This window comes from Protomyctophum bolini (assembly GCF_963924005.1).
Source record: "Protomyctophum bolini genome assembly, chromosome: 18".
Taxonomy (NCBI): Eukaryota; Metazoa; Chordata; class Actinopteri; order Myctophiformes; family Myctophidae; genus Protomyctophum; species Protomyctophum bolini.
This window is the reverse complement of record NC_137879.1, coordinates 33,550,940-33,570,113: the sequence shown is the minus strand read 5'-3', so window position 1 is coordinate 33,570,113 and position 19,174 is coordinate 33,550,940. Positions and strand designations below refer to the sequence as shown.

At 44.7% G+C, this 19,174-nt stretch overlaps 1 protein-coding gene across 1 annotated transcript in view; it reads right to left on the bottom strand.

Annotated features, from left to right (window-relative positions):
- LOC308332730 (voltage-dependent T-type calcium channel subunit alpha-1G-like) overlaps positions 1 to 19,174 on the bottom strand; it is a 109,166-nt gene that overhangs the window by 73,847 nt on the left and 16,145 nt on the right. The window contains 2 exon segments of the mRNA XM_080788768.1: positions 1,374 to 1,393; positions 1,396 to 1,499. Of these exon segments, the coding sequence (XP_080644894.1) occupies positions 1,374 to 1,393; positions 1,396 to 1,499 (124 nt within the window).

The following is a 19,174-nucleotide window of genomic DNA, read 5'->3' as shown; positions in this document are numbered from 1 at the left end:
CCACACCAAACACATACACGCACACACACGCACGCGCCAGGACTTGTTTGTTTTCCTTTCTTTTGTTTGGTTTCTTTGTTTTGGTTCCACCACCGTGGTGCGCAGTATTTTTGTTTATGGTGAAAACCGGACATGAACGAAACTGGTACTTTGTGTATGTATCTGAACTGAACTGCTTTCGAAATACACCCCTCAAACTACACTTCTTGTGTCCTTGCAATGATTGACTGATTTATTATATATACCCGAGCCAACAGGTAGGTCGCTGTAGTTTATACAGTGACCTTTGTAGGGTTTCTCCCTGAAACCGTTACAACACACACACACACACACATCTGATGTCCAAGGACACAGAGCCCATTTAGTATAGATCGGTTCCTTCATGGGCTGAAGGACTATTACGAGAAACCCCATACTGTAAGTGCATGGGTCCCAAACTGCGTCCCAAAACACTAGGTTTTTCATGGGGTGTGCACGCTTAATCCGACACACCAACGGAACGGACATGGACATCTGGAAAAACAACGGTCAAGAGGACATGCAGTCGGACATGCGCTGCTTGCGGTTAATGTGCACCGTTTTTCATGGGGTCCCTTTATTTTTGTTTCCTACATTTAAAGTTTTTTGTAAAAAAACATGAATTAGAATACAAATGTATAAGAAGTAGTGAAAATAGCCGATCTACAAGCTCACAATGTGGCGCGAAGCTGCTATTTTTTGGCTGAATGTCTATAATTTCTCTTTGAACATTTGGGAACCGCTTATAATATGTCCTGGAGTGTGACTTATACTATTATGAGAGAACTGCATATAGAATAGCCTTTATTCGTCCCACGTATACTGTGCAAATAGCTACGTCGACTCTCGCCATGTCATCTCTCCGGGTGTGTGCCTAAACTATGTATACATGGCATAGGGTTGTCACGCTTTTCTGGATCCTCTCCTCTCCTCTCCTCTCCTCTCCTCTCCTCTCCTCTCCTCTCCTCTCCTCTCCTCTCCTCTCCTCTCCTCTCCTCTCCTCTCCTCTCCTCTCCTCTCCTCTCCTCTCCTCTCCTCTCCTCTCCTCTCCTCTCCTCTCCCTCTCCTCTCCTCTCCTCTCCTCTCCTCTCCTCTCCTCTCCTCTCCTCTCCTCTCCTCTCCTCTCCTCTCCTCCCCTCCCCTCCCCTCCCCTCCCCTCCCCTCCCCTCCCCTCCCCTCCCCTCCCCCTCCCCTCCCCTCCCCTCCCCCTCCCCTCCCCCCCCCCCCCCCCTCCCCTCCCCTCCCCTCCCCTCCCCTCCCCTCCCCTCCCCTCCTCCCCTCCCTCCCCTCCCTCCCTCTCCTCTCCTCTCCTCTCCTCTCTCCCCTCCCCTCCCCTCCTCTTCCCCTCTCCTCACCTGTACTCCCAGGATGCCAAGATGATGAAGAAGGCACAGCAGATGACCACGATGTTTCCGATGGGCTTCAGAGAGGACATGAGCGTCTCCACCACCAGCTTCAGTCCCGGGGCTCTGCTGATCACACTGACGACACAAAGCGAGACAAAGACATATTAACCTCATGTTGTACTGTATACGCGTGGAGTACAATATTGTATAAGGCCAGATGCTCTTGATCCAGAGCGATTTACAATAATCAAGGTCAACACAAGGCGACACCTGGGTGTTTTGCGAAACGGAACAAGCCCAGGCTTGCTTGTTGTGTCTGTGTTGAGTGAGGATTATATTGTCTGGTTAATATGCTATTAGTGTATTATCTTACTCTGCTGTTTTGTAAAAAAAAAACAAACATGTAATCACTTTGTAGTTAATGATTAGACTGCACTACACACCTTGTTAATGTACTATTTTTTTAAACAAACAAAAAAAAATCGTCCAATGCATACAAGATAAATACGTACCAGTAAGACGCGCAAACGCAGCTGAGACCCTGCAGATCATGTCTGTCTGTCTGTGTGTCTGTCTGTGTGTCTGTCCCGCTGTTTACTGTATATGTGGACCTGGCCCCTTTTGTGCCCATATATGGAGCTGATGATGCAACACACTCCATATTTGGACGTATAGTGGGACAGACAGACAGACACACACACAGACAGACATGATCTGCTAGGTCTAATAGTAAGTGCTCACTGCGTTCGCAACAAGAACCTATCATCAGTAGTCTAAAGGTTCATTCATAGTCTGGATTTTCGGTGGTGAGGTGACCACCGCTCCGGTGGTGAGCTGACCACCGGAGCTGTAATAACGTTGAGCGGTGTGGTGAGTAAAAAACAGAGAGAAGGGCTGGGGGGCGGTGGTGGCGGTGGTTTGCTCTTCACCGCGGCTCGTGACGTCATGTTGTAGTTCCGTGGTCACCCCACCACCGAAAATCCCAGACTATGAATAACGCTTAACAGTTAGAGTATCCCCCAAAAATCTACATTTTGTAAAAACTTTACATTGAAACTATACACACTATACAGTATATATAGGATCATATGCCAGGTCAACAATGACCTGGCATCTGTCTACACAACATGCTATTTAAATGACATTTGAGCCTTTTCATTAAGCTTGCACTCATTCCACAGTTTGCGAGCCAGAAGGGAGAAGCGTCTGGGACATGTGGAGCATGTGTGTGTGACTGTGTGTGACTGTGTGTGCGCGTGCGTGCGTGCGTGCGTGTGCGTGCGTGCGTGTGTGCGTGCGTGCGTGCCGTGCATCCAACAACTATCCATCCATTCCAGCATGCATTCTGAAATGGATGCATTCAACCATTTCCATTTCCATCCATCCATCCATATTCCTGTTTCTTTATTAAAAAACACATTTAAAAGATGTTTGTAATCCATTTTTTCCCCCACCCGGTGTCAATGATCTAATAAATGTAATCTTGGGCGCTATACGGCTATACACTCGCTCTGCCAACCTGGGAGAGCAACGGACTGACCTCTCTCCATCCATCTTCTGTTGAACAGTATATTCCTCCTTGTCCTTTTGCCACTCAATAACCTCATCTTTTCTCTCTCTCTCTCTCTCCCTCTCCCCTTTTATCACCAGTGCCACTAATGCGTTTACCATTTAACACCTCCTGAGAGTGTGTCGGCCATCGTCGTATAGCTTCATGTCCTCATGCAAACTCAGCTTCCATGGCCGCCATATATATACGCTGGACATGCTTGTCAGTTCAAATCCACTTTGTCCTCATCAACCCCTCATCTTTGTGTGTGCGCTCATGTGCACATGCATGTTTCCATGCTCTCTCTCTCTCTCTCTCTCTCTCTCTCTATCCTCTCTCTCCTTTTCCTTTTGCAGTCGAGGAAACAGACTCATCTAATTAAGTCAATGGAGTGACTAGGATGTTTAATTAGTAGCAGCATGGCGCCAAGTCCTTCATCACAGCGGTACTGGTTCAAGCAGGACACGCACGCACACGTGCACAGCGCACACACAGTATGCAAGTATTAAAGTACGCAAGCTCATCTGCACAGCCGTGCGCTCATACACTATACACGACTCAAATTAGAATGTTAAATTAGTCACACACACAAAAATCACACCCGTGTGAAGTGAGGGGCGCTCTTTTATCATCATACATCTTCTCGTTCCGGGGGGGGGGGGCGATCACAATTTGCGTCTTCAATTTTCCCCGCCCTGCACTTTTTAAATCCTCATAACTTTGCTCAGCCAATCAAATCATCATCGCCATGGGGTGATCAGCCAATCAAGGCACCGCTGAAATTCCACACAAACACGCAAAGCCGGGCATAGGAGGGGCTAAGAAACTGAGCATGAGATTATGTATATATATATATATATATATATATATATATATATATATATATATATTTGACTGACTGAGGGACTGCCATTGGATTTTTCATATATGAAAGCAGGGAATCATAGCTTCAAATTGACATATTGGTTGTTCAGTTTGACCCACCAGTTTGGAGATATGGCTTATAGAGTATAATGTCTTGCAGAGAAACAGCGAGTTGAGAGAAAACAGGCTTGAAAGGTTCACTTCTGTGGTCTCTAACATTACACCTATAGCTACATGCTTAAGCATTTATTTCATGTTTCAATTTCAGCTCTGACACTTATTTCAGACATGCTCTAGTATGTGAAGAGTCTGCCTGTGCTATTAACTCATTTTGGGGGGGGGGGGGGGGGGGGCGGGGGGACAAAAAGGGCTCAAGGAGGCTGTCGTTTTCTCCGTCTGCCTCCGTCGAGCCGAGCCATTGTCTTTGTGCTATGGATCGTATGGCGCTGAGTGAAGGGAGAGAGAGAGTCGATATAGCACATTATACTGGACACGAGACAGCAGCTATTTAGACAGACAGCCTATGGGTTGTGAACCAAAGCCTATATACCAGATCAATGCCACTGATCTGAGCCGGAGACATGGACGATACACCCCACGGCTTCACCTCGTCACTTAGCATTTCACTGTCTGTCTTGTAGAAAGGCAATAATTGTTTTTTTTAAAAAAAGACCTTGACGTCTCGAGGCAAGGGGGACTTACTGTAGTTGGCAAAGAATCAGAATTATGTTTTATTTGCATTTTCTGTATGCCTGTCCCTTTCTTCTTAAAATGAAATAAAAATGTATTAAAAAAAAAGACGTTGACCTATAGAGGGCACTAGTGCTCAAGAGAGAGAAAGATAATGTACATGTGCGTGTGTGTGCGTGCACGCACGCATGTCTGAGTGTATGTGTGTGTGTGCGTGCACGCTGCGTATGGACATGTGTTTGACACGCTTCTGGGTGTTACTGTTACAGTATATAGAAGCTCACTGGTTAACCCATTTTCGACTGAGGTCGTGTCGATTAAAGAAAAGGCTTCTAAATCCTAACATTTTTCTGAAACACCCATGTTTCTATGTCAGTGGTGCTCAACCTTTTTCATGTCAAGGACCCCCAGAATTATCTCTATTGGGCCACACGGACCCCCCCATCTCAAAATATGTAGTTCCAGGGGACCCCCCCCAGAAGCCAATATTTAAATAAAAAATGTTCGCTCTGAAATATAATATATTCAAAGATGTGTGCCACATTTTCACGGTTTTTCAAAATAGCAGACCTACGTACAAGCTTGTCGGATATGCTATTTTTTTCAATAGCTAAAGTATTTTAAAACACCAAAAGGGGGTTCCCGGCCCCAAAATGGGTTAAGGTTTGCAGTCAGGGGGACTGTCAGAGGAAGCTGCTCCATCCACGCCGAACATATACTGTACTATACTGTACCCCCCCCCCCCCTCCTCCTCCACTGACTCCCCGTGTCATGACATGCTTACGAGAAGCTTCTAATACGCTATAGGCTTATTGACTTCCCGCCATGATGGGCCCGTTTCCCACAGTGCATCACTCTGTCTGTGCGCCGTCTGTCCTGCCATGCATTGTCAGTCTGGGCGGGGGGGGGGGGGGTTCTCTCTCTCTTCTACACTGGCTGTCTGCCTGCCTTAAACTCATCATCAGGCACGTGCACACATAGATATCGAATGGGGGGGGGGGGGGGGGGCACCATCTGTATACCAGACCACATGAATGCAGCATTCACTATTTTGAAATAAACGCAAATGCCCCCCCCTTTCCACGCCAAGGCAGAATTCAGGAGATTCACCACCCCACCCCCACGACCTCTCCCTGAACTTGAAGGCAGCATTTCACGTTGAAAGAATTATAGTTCCGACTGTGTAGAAATGCAGCAGCGCGACATGGGAAAATCCGCTGTTTTCAAAAAGGGAATTGCAGCCCCCGTGCCTCTCTGACATTCTCTGCACGTCACTGCTATACTCATCTGTGACTCTGTCTGTATGCCTGCGGGCCGCCCTGCTCGTCTCTCTGTCACATTGTCTATGTCTCTCTCTCTCTAGAGAGAGAGAGAGAGAGAGAGAGAATGGACTGGAGAGGGGAGACGGCGGCGTTTCATAACCACTCTGAAAGGAAAGGAAAGGTACTATGTTTACCCAGGGTAACTGGACTAAGGAAAGGAAAGGTACTATGTTTACCCAGGGTATAACTGGACTAAGGAAAGGAAAGGTACTATGTTTACCCAGGGTATAACTGGACTAAGGAAAGGAAAGGTACTATGTTTACCCAGGGTATAACTGGACTAAGGAAAGGAAAGGTACTATGTTTACCCAGGGTATAACTGGACTAAGGAAAGGAAAGGTACTATGTTTACCCAGCGTAACTGGACTAAGGAAAGGAAAGGTACTATGTTTACCCATGGTAACTGGACTAAGCTCAAGAACTTGTTTACAGCCAGGCCCTGCTCATATAGAACATTTCATGGTAGGGGGTTCAATGCCTTGTCCAAGGGCACTTCAGCGGTGGTAATTTTAACGTGGCCGTCCGGGGATACGAACTAGCGACCTTCCGATATCAAGACCACTCCGCAAACCGTTCGGCCACCCTATTTTGGGGGCTTGTGTGTGTAATTACAGGCCAAACTTGCTCAGAAACAGTGAAAAGAGCAGATCAACAACTTCCCAACGCGTGTCACATTACAGGTGTGAGCTTGTAGCTTAGCTATTTCGCTATGCAGCGTATGACAAAGCATAGAGTACTGACGTCGCTCGCTCATCCCCTGGTTTGCGGAAGTTATTTCTCTAATGGAGAATAACTTTGGCAAAACGTCTCTATTGTCGGTGTCTCTGTATCGTTTACGACAGTCAGTCACTCATATTTGATACAGTCTGTTTGTTTCTAGCGACAATGCAGCAAATTCGGCGGGAGTAAAATGAGGCGTTTTGTCATTTTTTGGAACACAGTTCTTATATGATGTGATTAACTCTATGGAATGGAGACTTTATTTTCTGTGTTTTAAGATACAGTACCTCAAACTTATTCCTTTTTATTTTTTAGGGAATATGCCTGAAGATTTTAATAACACATGACAAATTGGACGGGAGAGACAATTGGATGGACATTACTGGGGAAATATACGTCATGGAAGATTCATACTCGGACTACAAGAGGATACGTTTAACAAAACGTGGGAAAAGTGGGATATCTTCCTGTCCTGAGTAATTCAAATACGAATCTATAATATCAGAAAAATATCAGCCTTTTTTTCAAACTCCCTCTGCACTGGGGAAGGAGCCAGCTTAGGTGGTCTGGGCAATCTGGTTAGGATGCCTCTCGGGCGTCTCCCTAGGGATCCCCCATGAGGAGGAAGTTACTAATGCTGCTCTGGAGAGGGAAGTCTGCGGAGCTCTCTGGGTGGAGCTGTTGCCCCCCGCGACCCGACTACGGATAAGCGGTTGAAAATGGATGTTTCTGCAAACCGGTGTATGTGACGCGTGAATTACGTCAGACTTCGGCGCTCTAACATACGCTTATATAGTCACGTCGGGGGCCCCTGAGGAGAGAAACGTATGAACCTCTGAACACCAACAAGAGGTCGAATGGACCCTCGCTTCCACAATTTGCATCGTTATTATCCTCTCCTTGCTCTTGCAACAACGTGCCCCGTGTGTGTGGCCTCCCGGTACGGACATGATGTACTACATGAAGGGTAAACGCTTAATTATCGTAATGGGCTCTCCTCCAAAAATGACGCCCCCGTTTTTTGTTTTTTTTACACGATGCTACAGTATAACGAAAAGAAGCAGTCGAGCATATTAAAGTGAGGAAGTTCGCCGGTATTATATATATACCTGCTTTAAAATGCGACCTTGGGCAGAATAATTCCGTATGCTAGCACTCGGCGGCGGCATGTCCTCATTTCATCATCGGCTGTACAAAGGCACGGGGAAACTCTGCACCTGCACTCCCCCCCCCCCCCCCCCCCCCACCACACCCCCTCCCCCCCTACTCTTCACCCACCCCCCTCCCTCCACCACCTGCATTGTGTCGCTGCTTATATACCCGGAGGAAAGGGGGAACAACAACAAGTAGGACACCGGTTGTAATTAAGAAAAACAGAGATAAAGGGAGCCGTAGGGAGAGAGAGAGAGAGAGAGAGAGAGAGAGAGAGAGAGAGAGAGAGAGAGAGAGAGAAAGTAGGGAATGAAAAATTCGGTAGATGCAGATTTCCTCACCTATATTTATTTGTTTATGTATTCATGTATACTTTATTGCGACTCATTGTCCATTTATTTCGACCTCGCCATGTATACAAATCCATCCCTTCACCCCGCCTCTCTCTCTCGTCAACCCACAATCTCCTCAATCCTAATCAGCCGTCAAACTGTTACAGCTTGTACTGTACGTACGCGACATCCCCCCCCGCACGCGCACGCACACAACACACACACACACACACACACACACACACGCACACACACACACACACACACACACACACACACACACACACACACACACACACACACACACACACACACACACACACACACACACACACACGCACACACACACACACACACACACACACACACACACACACACCCCCCAAAGTCACACAGATACAAACGCTGTGTGGAAGGATGGATAATTATGCTGTGCGAGATAATGAGGCACCTTGAAGCTTATATCGGGGGCGGGGCGGAGTGCAAACGGAAGGACGGAAAACATGTGGCTCTCAAATGTTTTTTTGGGGGGGTTTTTTGGGCTCAGGGCAACCCCCGCGATATACATCATTTATTCATCCCAAATTACCTTTCACTCTATAGCACTTTATTATTTATGGCATCATTTTTACTATATAGTTTGTACCTTTTCGGCGAATGTTCAAAACAGGAATGCTAGTGGGTTTAAGTGGTTAACCCATTTTGGGGCGGGAACCCCTTTTGGTGTTATAGCATTATGTTATGCTTTAGCTATTGAAAAATAGCAGATCTACAAGCTCGTAGCGCGCCACCGAGTGGCGCGCTATGGGTTTTGGCTTCATCTAGCTATACTCAAGCTACTTCCAAAATGTCGCGGAGCAAACCTTGAAATAGGCCCTGAAGAAACAAATCGCTCCAGGGCGTCCTGATTTAATGATTACACAAATACCCCCCCCCCTCCCCTCCGGGCGTTCTGGGTGTTTTAATAACAGTTGTTTGTTGAGTGCCTCATCCATTACAGATACATCTGCGTAATCGTCTGAGACTAATTGCCGGGCGAGCGGCGAGGGGATGCGTCTCCGGGAGGCTGAGTCAATAGGGGTCAGCGGCGAAGGGGAGAGCGCTCGGGGACGCATCGATAATCAAGCTGTCTCTGGACAGCCCTGAACCCTGCTGCTTGCTGCCTGCCATGATGCACGACAGGCATTTGACAGGATATAGCAGCCGTCTGACCTGAAGACCACGCGCGTGGCGGCGGAGACAATTAATGGCCTTTCTGGCGCACTGGTGTAAAGTAATTAATCCATTTAGACCAGAGTTAAAAACATTCACTTTGAAAGAATATCAAAGATTTGCGCCACATTTCTACGATTTTTCAAAAATAGCAGACCCTACAAGCTCGTAAGCGCGCCACTCGGTGGCGCGCTATGAGCTTGTAGATCTGCTATTTTTGCTAATAGCTAAATTACAACATAATGTTTAAAACACCAAAAGTGGTTCTCGCCCAAAATGGGTTAAGATTTAAAAAAAAATCTGAGGTATTTGTAATTTACCAATTTCCAATACTTTTACTTGTACTCCACTACATCAAAGATGATGGCTATATGAAGATATTTTGACTGATATACTTGACAAAACATAGGTCCTATACAGTATATATACCCAATTCAACCCTATATATTCGGCCATTTGAAAATAGCCGCTCTAACGAGCTCCCAATGCGTCGCCGTTTGAAAACTCGTGAAATGGGACGGTCTGCACAATGAGTATACTTTCTATACCTTTGGTACTTTTTTAAGTACATTTTGATAGTGACGCTATATATTGCCAGTAGGGGTGAAAGAAGCGAGGTTCTATAACTTCTGGGGGTGTTCCCCTGCGAGGAGAGACCTCCGATGCTCTCAAAGTCGCACACCTGCTCTGATGAACGACTGGAGGAGCTCCGGTCCGTCTGCTCCGGTAAAACAACGCACATGCATCATCCTGTCATGTACGTATACACGCGCACGCACGCACGCACGCACGAGTACACGCACGCACACACAGGCTCCTGTGGACCCTCAGTCTCTCGCCGGCGACATAATGGTGCCATTAACCCATTCTGACCTGAGATCAGATTCTAAAAATCTCTTCTACATCCTGACAGTTTTCTGAAAAAGCCATGTTTCCATGTCAGTCGTTCTTTATTTTTCAAAAATAGCAGACCTACAAGCTCTTAGCGCGCCACTCGGTGGCGCGCTAAGAGCTTGTAGATCTGCTATTTTTCAATAGCTAAAGCATGACGTGATGCTATAACACCAAAAGGGGTTCTCTCCCAAAATGGGTTAATATCGCTAATGACAAACAAGTGCTGCACGTGCCACGTGGATCACAGAACTGTATGTACACGCCGTCCTTAGCGCTGAAAGTCTATGTGCTCGACGCACACGGCGCACGTTGTGGAGTTTATGGAATATATAAGTGTATAATCTTAATGTATATATACTTCATCAACTTTAATGCTCAGCGTTAGAGAAATACATACCACACCAAATGGGGGGGGGGGGGGGGGCGTATATAGTGACACAGGCGTCGTGATTGATGAGTGCGTGGAATTGTCATCCCCGAGTGTGTGTGTGCATGCATGCATGCGCTCGCTTGCGCATGCGCGTACGTGTGTGTGTGTGTGTGTGTGTGTGTGTGTGTGTGTGTGAGCTTAAAGGGGAAACCACAGACACACTCATATTTCATTCACGCTCCCACAGAAGACAGAGCGTGACGCCGCCGCCGCCGCCGCAGTCAAACCAGGCATGACAATAATGGTGATAAGTGAAACTAACGTGCAGTGGCTTCTGCACTGCAAGCTGCCTCATGGCGGATGTTTTTTGCAGAGAGACAGCTATAGCGTGTCTCGCAAATTGGCGGAGAGAAGGAAAAACATGAATCCTTCTCGCGTGGAACTTGTCCGCACATGATAACCCATTTTAGGCCAGACCTAAAAAAATAATAAAAAAATAATAATAATCTTCTAAATTCTCCAGTTTTCTGAAATAAATTATTTTCACGATTTTTCAAAAAAATAGCAGAGCTACAAGCTAGTTACTACTAAGCAAGTTATGTAGCTATTGAAAAACAGCAGATCTACAAGCTTCGATTTTTCCAAAAATAGCAGACCTACAAGCTAGTTACTACTAAGCAAGTTATGTAGCTATTGAAAAATAGCAGATCTACAAGCTCGTAGCGCGCCACCGAGTGGCGCGCTACGAGCTTGTAGATCTGCTATTTTTCAATAGCTAAAGCAATCCCTGCATCCACTTGCATCCAATTGCATGAATGGAACACAACCACCCTAAAAGACTAACCATTGTGTATATTCCTGCACTATAACATGCATCGAGTGACCTCGGTACATATAGAAATTGAATCTATTGAAGATTCTGACTTTCAAATGTACATCATTTTTGTTTTGATTGTATTGCTGTATTGTTCTTTCTGCTTTGGGCCAATGTAAACGTATGTTTTCTCATGCCAATAAAGCCCTTTGAATTGAATTGAGTCACTCACCCTGCAGCGCACGAGGCGTTCTCACCCCTTGTGAGAAGAAAAGTCGTGGCAGATCGCACCAGGCGATGATTATATTCATCCTCATACTTTATACATTTATAATTACTCTCTCTCTCTCTCTCTCAATGCAAGTGGATGGGATGGGAGGGGAATTCGGGTGCTGTCACTGTTTGTTATTTATAACTATATGCTCACATTGAGTGGCGACGATCTATAGTTTAAAAAAAAGGGGTCCATATGTGTCGAGTATACCGAGACATCAAGAGACACATTCCTCCCACAGGAAATGCCAATAAAGCCCTTTGAACTGAATTGTGTCGGTGGAAGAAGACATGTCTACACCAGTGGCTCTCAACATGTGGGTCGGGACCCTCAGGGGGGTCCCCAGGCCGGATGATAGTGACAGTGATGTGCACGGAATATTATGGGTATAAAGATACCTATTTAACCCATTCTGACCTGAGATCAGATTCATACGAGGTTTTCACTGGACACACACTGGTCTGATTAACCCATTCTGACCTGAGATCAGATTCTAAAAATGTCAGTCGTTCTTCGATTTTTCAAAAATAGCAGACCTACAAGCTCGTAGCGCGCCTATGAGCTTGTAGATCTGATATTTTTCAATAGCTAAAGCATAACATGATGCTAACACCAAAACGGGTTCCCGGTAAGAATGGGTTAACACCATCAAAAAGGAACAAGGAATACAAAGAAAAAATGAGAATTATACCGCAATTAAGTGCAAACAAACTATAGGACTATACTATTAAAAATTGGTGAAACATTGGCCAATGCATGCATTGTCAAATAATATGAAATATAGAAAATAGCCGATGTAAACAAGCTCTCGCATTGCGAGGCTTTGTTAACTTGTAGATCTGCTATGTTTCATCTATATATTTATCTGTGGAAATTGAATGCCTCAACTCCTGCAATGCTCTTGTACTGGTATAGGTAGTTAGGTAGGTAGGTAGGTATATGTAGGTACTTTATGCATCCCCCATTTAACACATTTAGTACCGGAACTGCATCAAAATAAAGGCGCTGCTTGCGCCAGAGTAATCGCCAGAGTAGTGATTGCTTTTATTTTGAAAGCCATGAACCGGAAATACTTTCTTAAAAAAGTTGACTGACAAAGTGACCTCACAATCTCCGATCATCTTAATATATTTATATACGCTCCAAAAAGAGTTCATATTTTGCGGGAGAGACGGATGAGGAGCAGAAATGCAGCGCCAGCATATCGATCCTTTCATCACCACGGAGAGCGCCCTGGATCAGGAGATACGAGTCATTCTTTCCGCCGCGCTAACATGGGAGTCAATGACAAGCTAATAGTTGCACAGAGCGTTAGCATACGGCAAGCGAAAAGCAAAATGCCAAAAAAAAATAATAATAATAATTCTGAATATTCTTATCTCGCCCCGTGTCGTTTGGACGTCGCTAGGACGTCCACAGACGTCGAAGGCACCTCTCGGTTCCAATCCTTATGACGTTTCAGGACGTATTATGTACAAAATATTATATTTTTGTCATTTTTATTATTGTGTTTTCTCGTTTATATTCTGTGTTTCCTCCTGCCTGTTCTCTGTTTTTGCCACTGATGTACAGCACTTTGGTCAACCTTGGTTGTTTTAAAATGTGCTCTATAAATAAAGTTTGATTTGATTTGATTTGAAAATGTGTTAATGGCCTTTCTATCTCTGAGACCCCAATTTATATTGTACAGTCAATGAGTGTACGAATGGAGCCAAATGGAAGCATTATTTGGTTCCATTCGTACACTCTCTGAGTTACAGACCCATAAGGGACCCATTTGGTTTCTATAACTATCATTTAGCTGGGGCCCCCCTCTGGAACTATACCCTCAAGGACCCCTGCAGGGTCCCCGGACCCCCATTTTGGGAGCCACTGCTCCACAAGAGCGACAGTAGAGGTTATAGTGTCTGGGACTATATACACGCATGGGAGAGGGACTGGCATAATGAATAAATTAGGGGAGAAAAATGAAAAAAGATCGAAAACAGTTGATAGAAAAGAATGGGCGAATCCACTCATTGAATACAAATCCTTGAAAAAAAGAAAACCCCCTTATCAAATCTTTGATAAAGAGGAAATAGGAAAAACGCCAAAAAAACATAAATAAATAACTGAATAGTTTATTTTAGTGCTGACAAAACCCCATTCAGGCTTCCCGGGGACAGAAGAAGACGTATTTAATCAATTTCAAAACGTATAAAAGATGTCGACCGGATTTGTATATATATATAGCAGAAAAGATTGAAATCATATAGTTTTGACTGTGTTGCTTTATCGAACGCGAAAGGATTGGCCTACTTGGGAGCCGTGCTACAAAAACACAACGACGACCATTGAACACCAACCCCCGACATTTTATGCCGCACTGTAATTGTCTTCTCTTTACTCATACAGATTTATACTTGTACAGCAAGAACCGAAAAAAACCCCACTTTCATTCCAATCGCTGTGGCTTTCACACCATTAGAAAACTTGGAATGACCGTTCTTTTCCACTTAACACCCCCATGACTCAGCAGCTATGTGTATAGTTTTGGCCAGAGCTATCCGACGTTGCAGTTCCTGCTGACTCGATAATATATAGAGAGGGCCTTGTTATATTTTATGAAGCAACGGTCTTCTTATACTTTGATATATTCTAAAGCAGTTCGAGGGAAAAACCTGCCACGTGAACGAAATATATAGCGCACAACCTCTGCTATATACGGTATAGCCCGTTCTGAACGGGAACCCATTTTGGTGTTAGCGTCATGTCATGCTTTAGCTATTGAAAAATAGCAGATCTACAAGCTCGTAGCGCGCCACCGAGTGGCGCGCTACGAGCTTGTAGATCTGTAGTTTTTTGAAAAATCGAAGAACGACTGACATTTTTAGAATCTGATCTCAGGTCAGAATGGGTTAATCAGACCAGTGTGTGTGTCCAGTGGAAACCTCGTATGAATCTGATCTCAGGTCAGAATGGGATAGAGAGCTGTATACAAGAGTGATGTGCGGACGCATGCTTTGCAGCATTACCGCAGCACATTGTGTTGGAGCCATTATCACAGGAGAAGGGGGGGAAAAAGTGCCCTCATGGGCATGTTTCTATTGCTTTTATGGGACTGCGATGCACTAGTGGATATCAATTGTGTTTCCAACATGTTAACGTTGCCCCCCCCCCCTCATTAAAAAAGCTTTTTCCTCCCAGTGCTGACTGGACTGAATTGTCTCTCTCTGGCGAGGCTTCGGTTCCTAGAGTGCACAGTAAAAAAAACAACCTATATAAGCTGTTTGTCCATTTAACTTCTCTGACATGAGTGGAGAAAATGGTCCGTCGTCTGTCTGTCTGTCTGTCTGCTGAAATCCTGTCTCTTTCTCTACATGTCCCCTTCTCTTCTCTGTTGCTGCTGACAGCATGAGACTTTGAAAAAGAAAGCTTGCTGTTAACACAACATTAGTATTTCAAAACGGCGGTTGCTAAAAATATACCATAAGCCGACTTTAAAGCCCTCCTTACTGGACATTAATACTACAGCCCCAATCCCGGGCCATGCCCCTCGGATTAACCACTCGGAAACCCCCCCCTCAGCGTGGCTATATATTCTGAATGAATCAAGTATACTGGACTGCATCCAGCATACAGCGCCATCTATTGGCCCCCTCGACGACTGGTGCTCTAATGGGCCCCTTCCCTATACTTCCTTCACAGGTGTTACCCATGATACTAATGAAGGCTCTGTTCCATTCTGGTCAAACAGAGTCAGGGTGCTGCTGTTGTGCACCTGCACTGGAAAACACTTCTCGACCCGTGCTCTGGGCTGCAAGGGCTTCTGGGAAAATGAGTTCTACGCAAGTGAACGGTATAGTTTCAACTGGACTCCAGCAGCCCTCACTGCTCGTTGCTGTCTCGCATCGCGACGGCGGAATATGTTTTGGTTTCGACAAACAAGCCATGGAACTATTTTCAGGGGGATTTGCATAATGGATCAAAGGACGCAAATACTTCGGCGTATATGCTCCAAACGCAATTAAACAATCTCTCGGCAGCCATGTCACCTTTTAATCTAAAGCCGTCAACGTGTTAATCCAGAGTCAATCGTCACATTAACTTTCATGGACTTTACTTTGTGAGACGAAACGACTGCCATGGAGAGAGCTAATTAAGCCGGCAGTTAGCCTAAAAAGTTGGCGTCCCACAATGCTGTTTGTTGGCAGCATATGTGGGGCGCCACAATGCAATTAGGACATCAGGACGTCCAAATTGGCATCAGGGTGTCCTAATTGGCATCCTGAATGACAGCGAGATCCGCATGCACCTTTCTGCCCGTTCCTGTTACTCTCGGAGAGCCTGTTTTATGGCTTTTGAAGTAAAACTGTCACTAATGTTAGTTCAAAATAAATAAAAAATGGTGCCATGTGTGTCTATTTATATTTAGCACATAACAGGCATCAACTGTCAAAAAATAAATAAAATGTATCAGTCATGTTGCACAAACAAATTATTATTATAGCACATTATTTTAATTATGGGCACACTGCGTCTGTTCAGCCACCGTTATCCACATGTGAGCTTCTCTTTTCATTGGGTATAAGGTATGCCGTTTTCCCTTAAAAAGACATGCTTGGAAGCACCCATCCCAGATTCCCATTGCAATGTTGTATATACATATTATATTTATAAACTACAATTAGTACAGAATACAGCCGCTAGAATCCTCACCAATACAAACCGCAGAGCACACATAACACCGGTAGGCTACTGGCTGAACTACACTGGCTCCCTATCAAATCTAGAATCAATTTTAAAATCCTTTTAACCACCTATAAAGCACTACATGGCCTAGCCCCAGTCTATATTACAGACTTATTGGTGGCAAAACCAAATGTAAGACCTCTCAGGTCCTCTGATAAAGGCCTCCTGAATTCCGGTGACAAAATTGAAAACCAAGGGGGGCCGGTCCTTTGCAGTGGTTGCTCCCACACTGTGGAATAACGCCCTACCCCTATCAATTAAAAATGCAGAGTCTGTTGAAGGTTTCAAGTCCAAGTTAAAAACTCATTTATTTAGGTTACATTTTATCTTGTAAACGTTTACTTTTAGTTTGACTATCACTGTTGTCAAGTTATGTTTCTGCTCTTACTCTTTGTTGTGTTTGCCCCTTTGTGCCTTTGTGCCTGTTTTAACTTGATTGTTTATATTGTTGTTTTTACTGTACAGCACTTTGTAACTTTGTTTTGAAAAGTGCTCTATAAATAAAATTTACTTACTTACTATAGCCAGCGTACATGATTGCTGCCTTATAGACGTGAACCAGGGAAATAATACACCTTTTGCAAAAAGGCTTTTATATGTACAGTAGCCTACTACGTACAGTATAGCGGCTGAATGTTGAAATTAGACATTGGCCCCCCGGGGACCCAAACTAGTGAAAATGGCAGATCTACAAGCTCACAAAGCGCCACTTGACGAGCTTGTGGATATAGGCTAGGATCTTCACTACTTCTTAAAGATATTCTTTCTGATATTTTCTACTTCTTTCAGTTTATTTATTTATGGATATTATTAGATTGTTTTTAATTATTATTATTATTTATGATACACTGGTGGATTTGTTCTTAATGAAAGTTATACGTGACTTAATATTTGTTTTACTTTCTTTTATGTCGTAAACGGAAAAAAGGGGATATTCTTATTCACTCGTGACCCATGAAAAATTGGTCCGCGACGCAGACATGTTTGGGAAAGTCTATTCTATTGCACTTTAACCCATTTTGGTCGTGCTTTAGCTATTGAAAAAGCAGATCTACAAGCAGAAAAAGCAGATCTACAAGCTCATAAATAGAACTTGTAGGTCTGCTATTTTTGAAAAATCGAAGAGCGACTGACATAGAAGACATTTTTTAGAATCTGATCTCAGGTCAGAATGGAAAACTGTCAGGATGTGTAGAAGACCTTTTTAGAATCTGATCTCAGGTCAGAATGGGTTAATACGAAGACAGGGATGTCCTGGTGCTACATATAGTTGACAACCACCACAGCTGCACTTCAGATACACCTCATTAGCAGAAGTGGACGAAGGCACTCGACGAGGCGGCCGGCAGCACGTATCCGAGTGCAGATGAAGTGTGTAGATCACCACGGTCAAACATGACTCGACTATACAAGCGAAAGCTGCTCTGTCAAACTTGTGTATCATAATATCAGCATGACGTACAGTATCCACACTTTTCCTGGGCTGTGTGTGCTCCAGTTCCTGTCGATTTGATCCAATGAAAGCCAATGAAACTGGTCAGATGACCAATGATATCCAATGAAATCAACAGGAACTGGAGCACACACAGCCCAGGAAAAGTGTGGATACACCGCATGCAAACCCTTAGTTAATTATCGCTTCGCCTCCCCCCTGATGGAGGGGAAAGGAACTGGTTGGAATAACGTGTTCCTTCCACAGGCTATGCAGTTGTACGTCCAGCCTGGGGAAACTCCCCCCCCTCCCCTGTCAGGTGAAAAGAAGCAGCTTGGACTCCTCCTCATGCACTGAAAAAAAGCATGAGGTCAGTCTGTTGCTCTCCCCAGGTTGGGCAGAGGGAGTTTAGAGCCAATTAGATTGGACTTTGTGTCGGGGCAGAAACCTTGTATCTCCATTCTTTCAACTTTTTTCCATTATTTTCATAAATGAATATCCTATTATGCTGTACTTCATCGCACAACGGTGTCGCACAAAAAGCACTGCAAATGGGCCATGTGAAGCTCATGTATTCTTCTCACGATTTTACGTCATTCTTTCAATAATAAAGGAACGGGTTTTGGACATACAAGGAGTCCACCAGACGCATGCGACGATACGGGAAATGACCATGACCATCTCATGCGGAGTTTACATAACGGGGATAAGGATGCAGAATAAATCCTGACTGGTATAATTTAAGCTGAGAGTGTAATCTTTTTACACGATTAAAAAAAAAAAAATCTACACCAACGACATCAAACGCGCACGCACGCACACACACGCACACGCACACGCACACACACACACGCACACACACACACACACACACGCACACACACACACGCACTACAAACGAAAAGATGAAAGCAGTTGAAAGGAATGTATAAAAAGCAGTCTTGGCAGAACATGTTTCACTGTTTCACAGGTCAAAGAGGTCAACGGTTTTAAAAAAAAAGAAAGAGGAAGGAATGCATTGAAGTGCACACATCATCATCATCAGCAGCAAAGCGGTGCTTTGTGGGAAAATTGGACGGCGTGAAATGAACGGGGGGTTTAGTTCCGACTAGGCGCGCTTCCTGAGAACGTCATACATATTCAAACATCAGCAAAGCCGGGCCTGAAGGCTTCCCCACACGCCATGAGCAAACAAGCCAAATAAAAACACACACACACACACACACACACACACACACACACACACACACACACACACACACACACACACAGTCACACACACAGTATACATGTGATGAATTGGAATTGTAGATTTCATCCTGCATTTCCTCACAATAATAATAGCCCGGCCTAAACGGATATGTGCTCAGACTTCCAACGTGTGTCTTTGGCTCAATTGCGTGACAAAAGTCTCCCACTCCAGGGGGGTTTTATCTGGCTGTACACTCCCAACA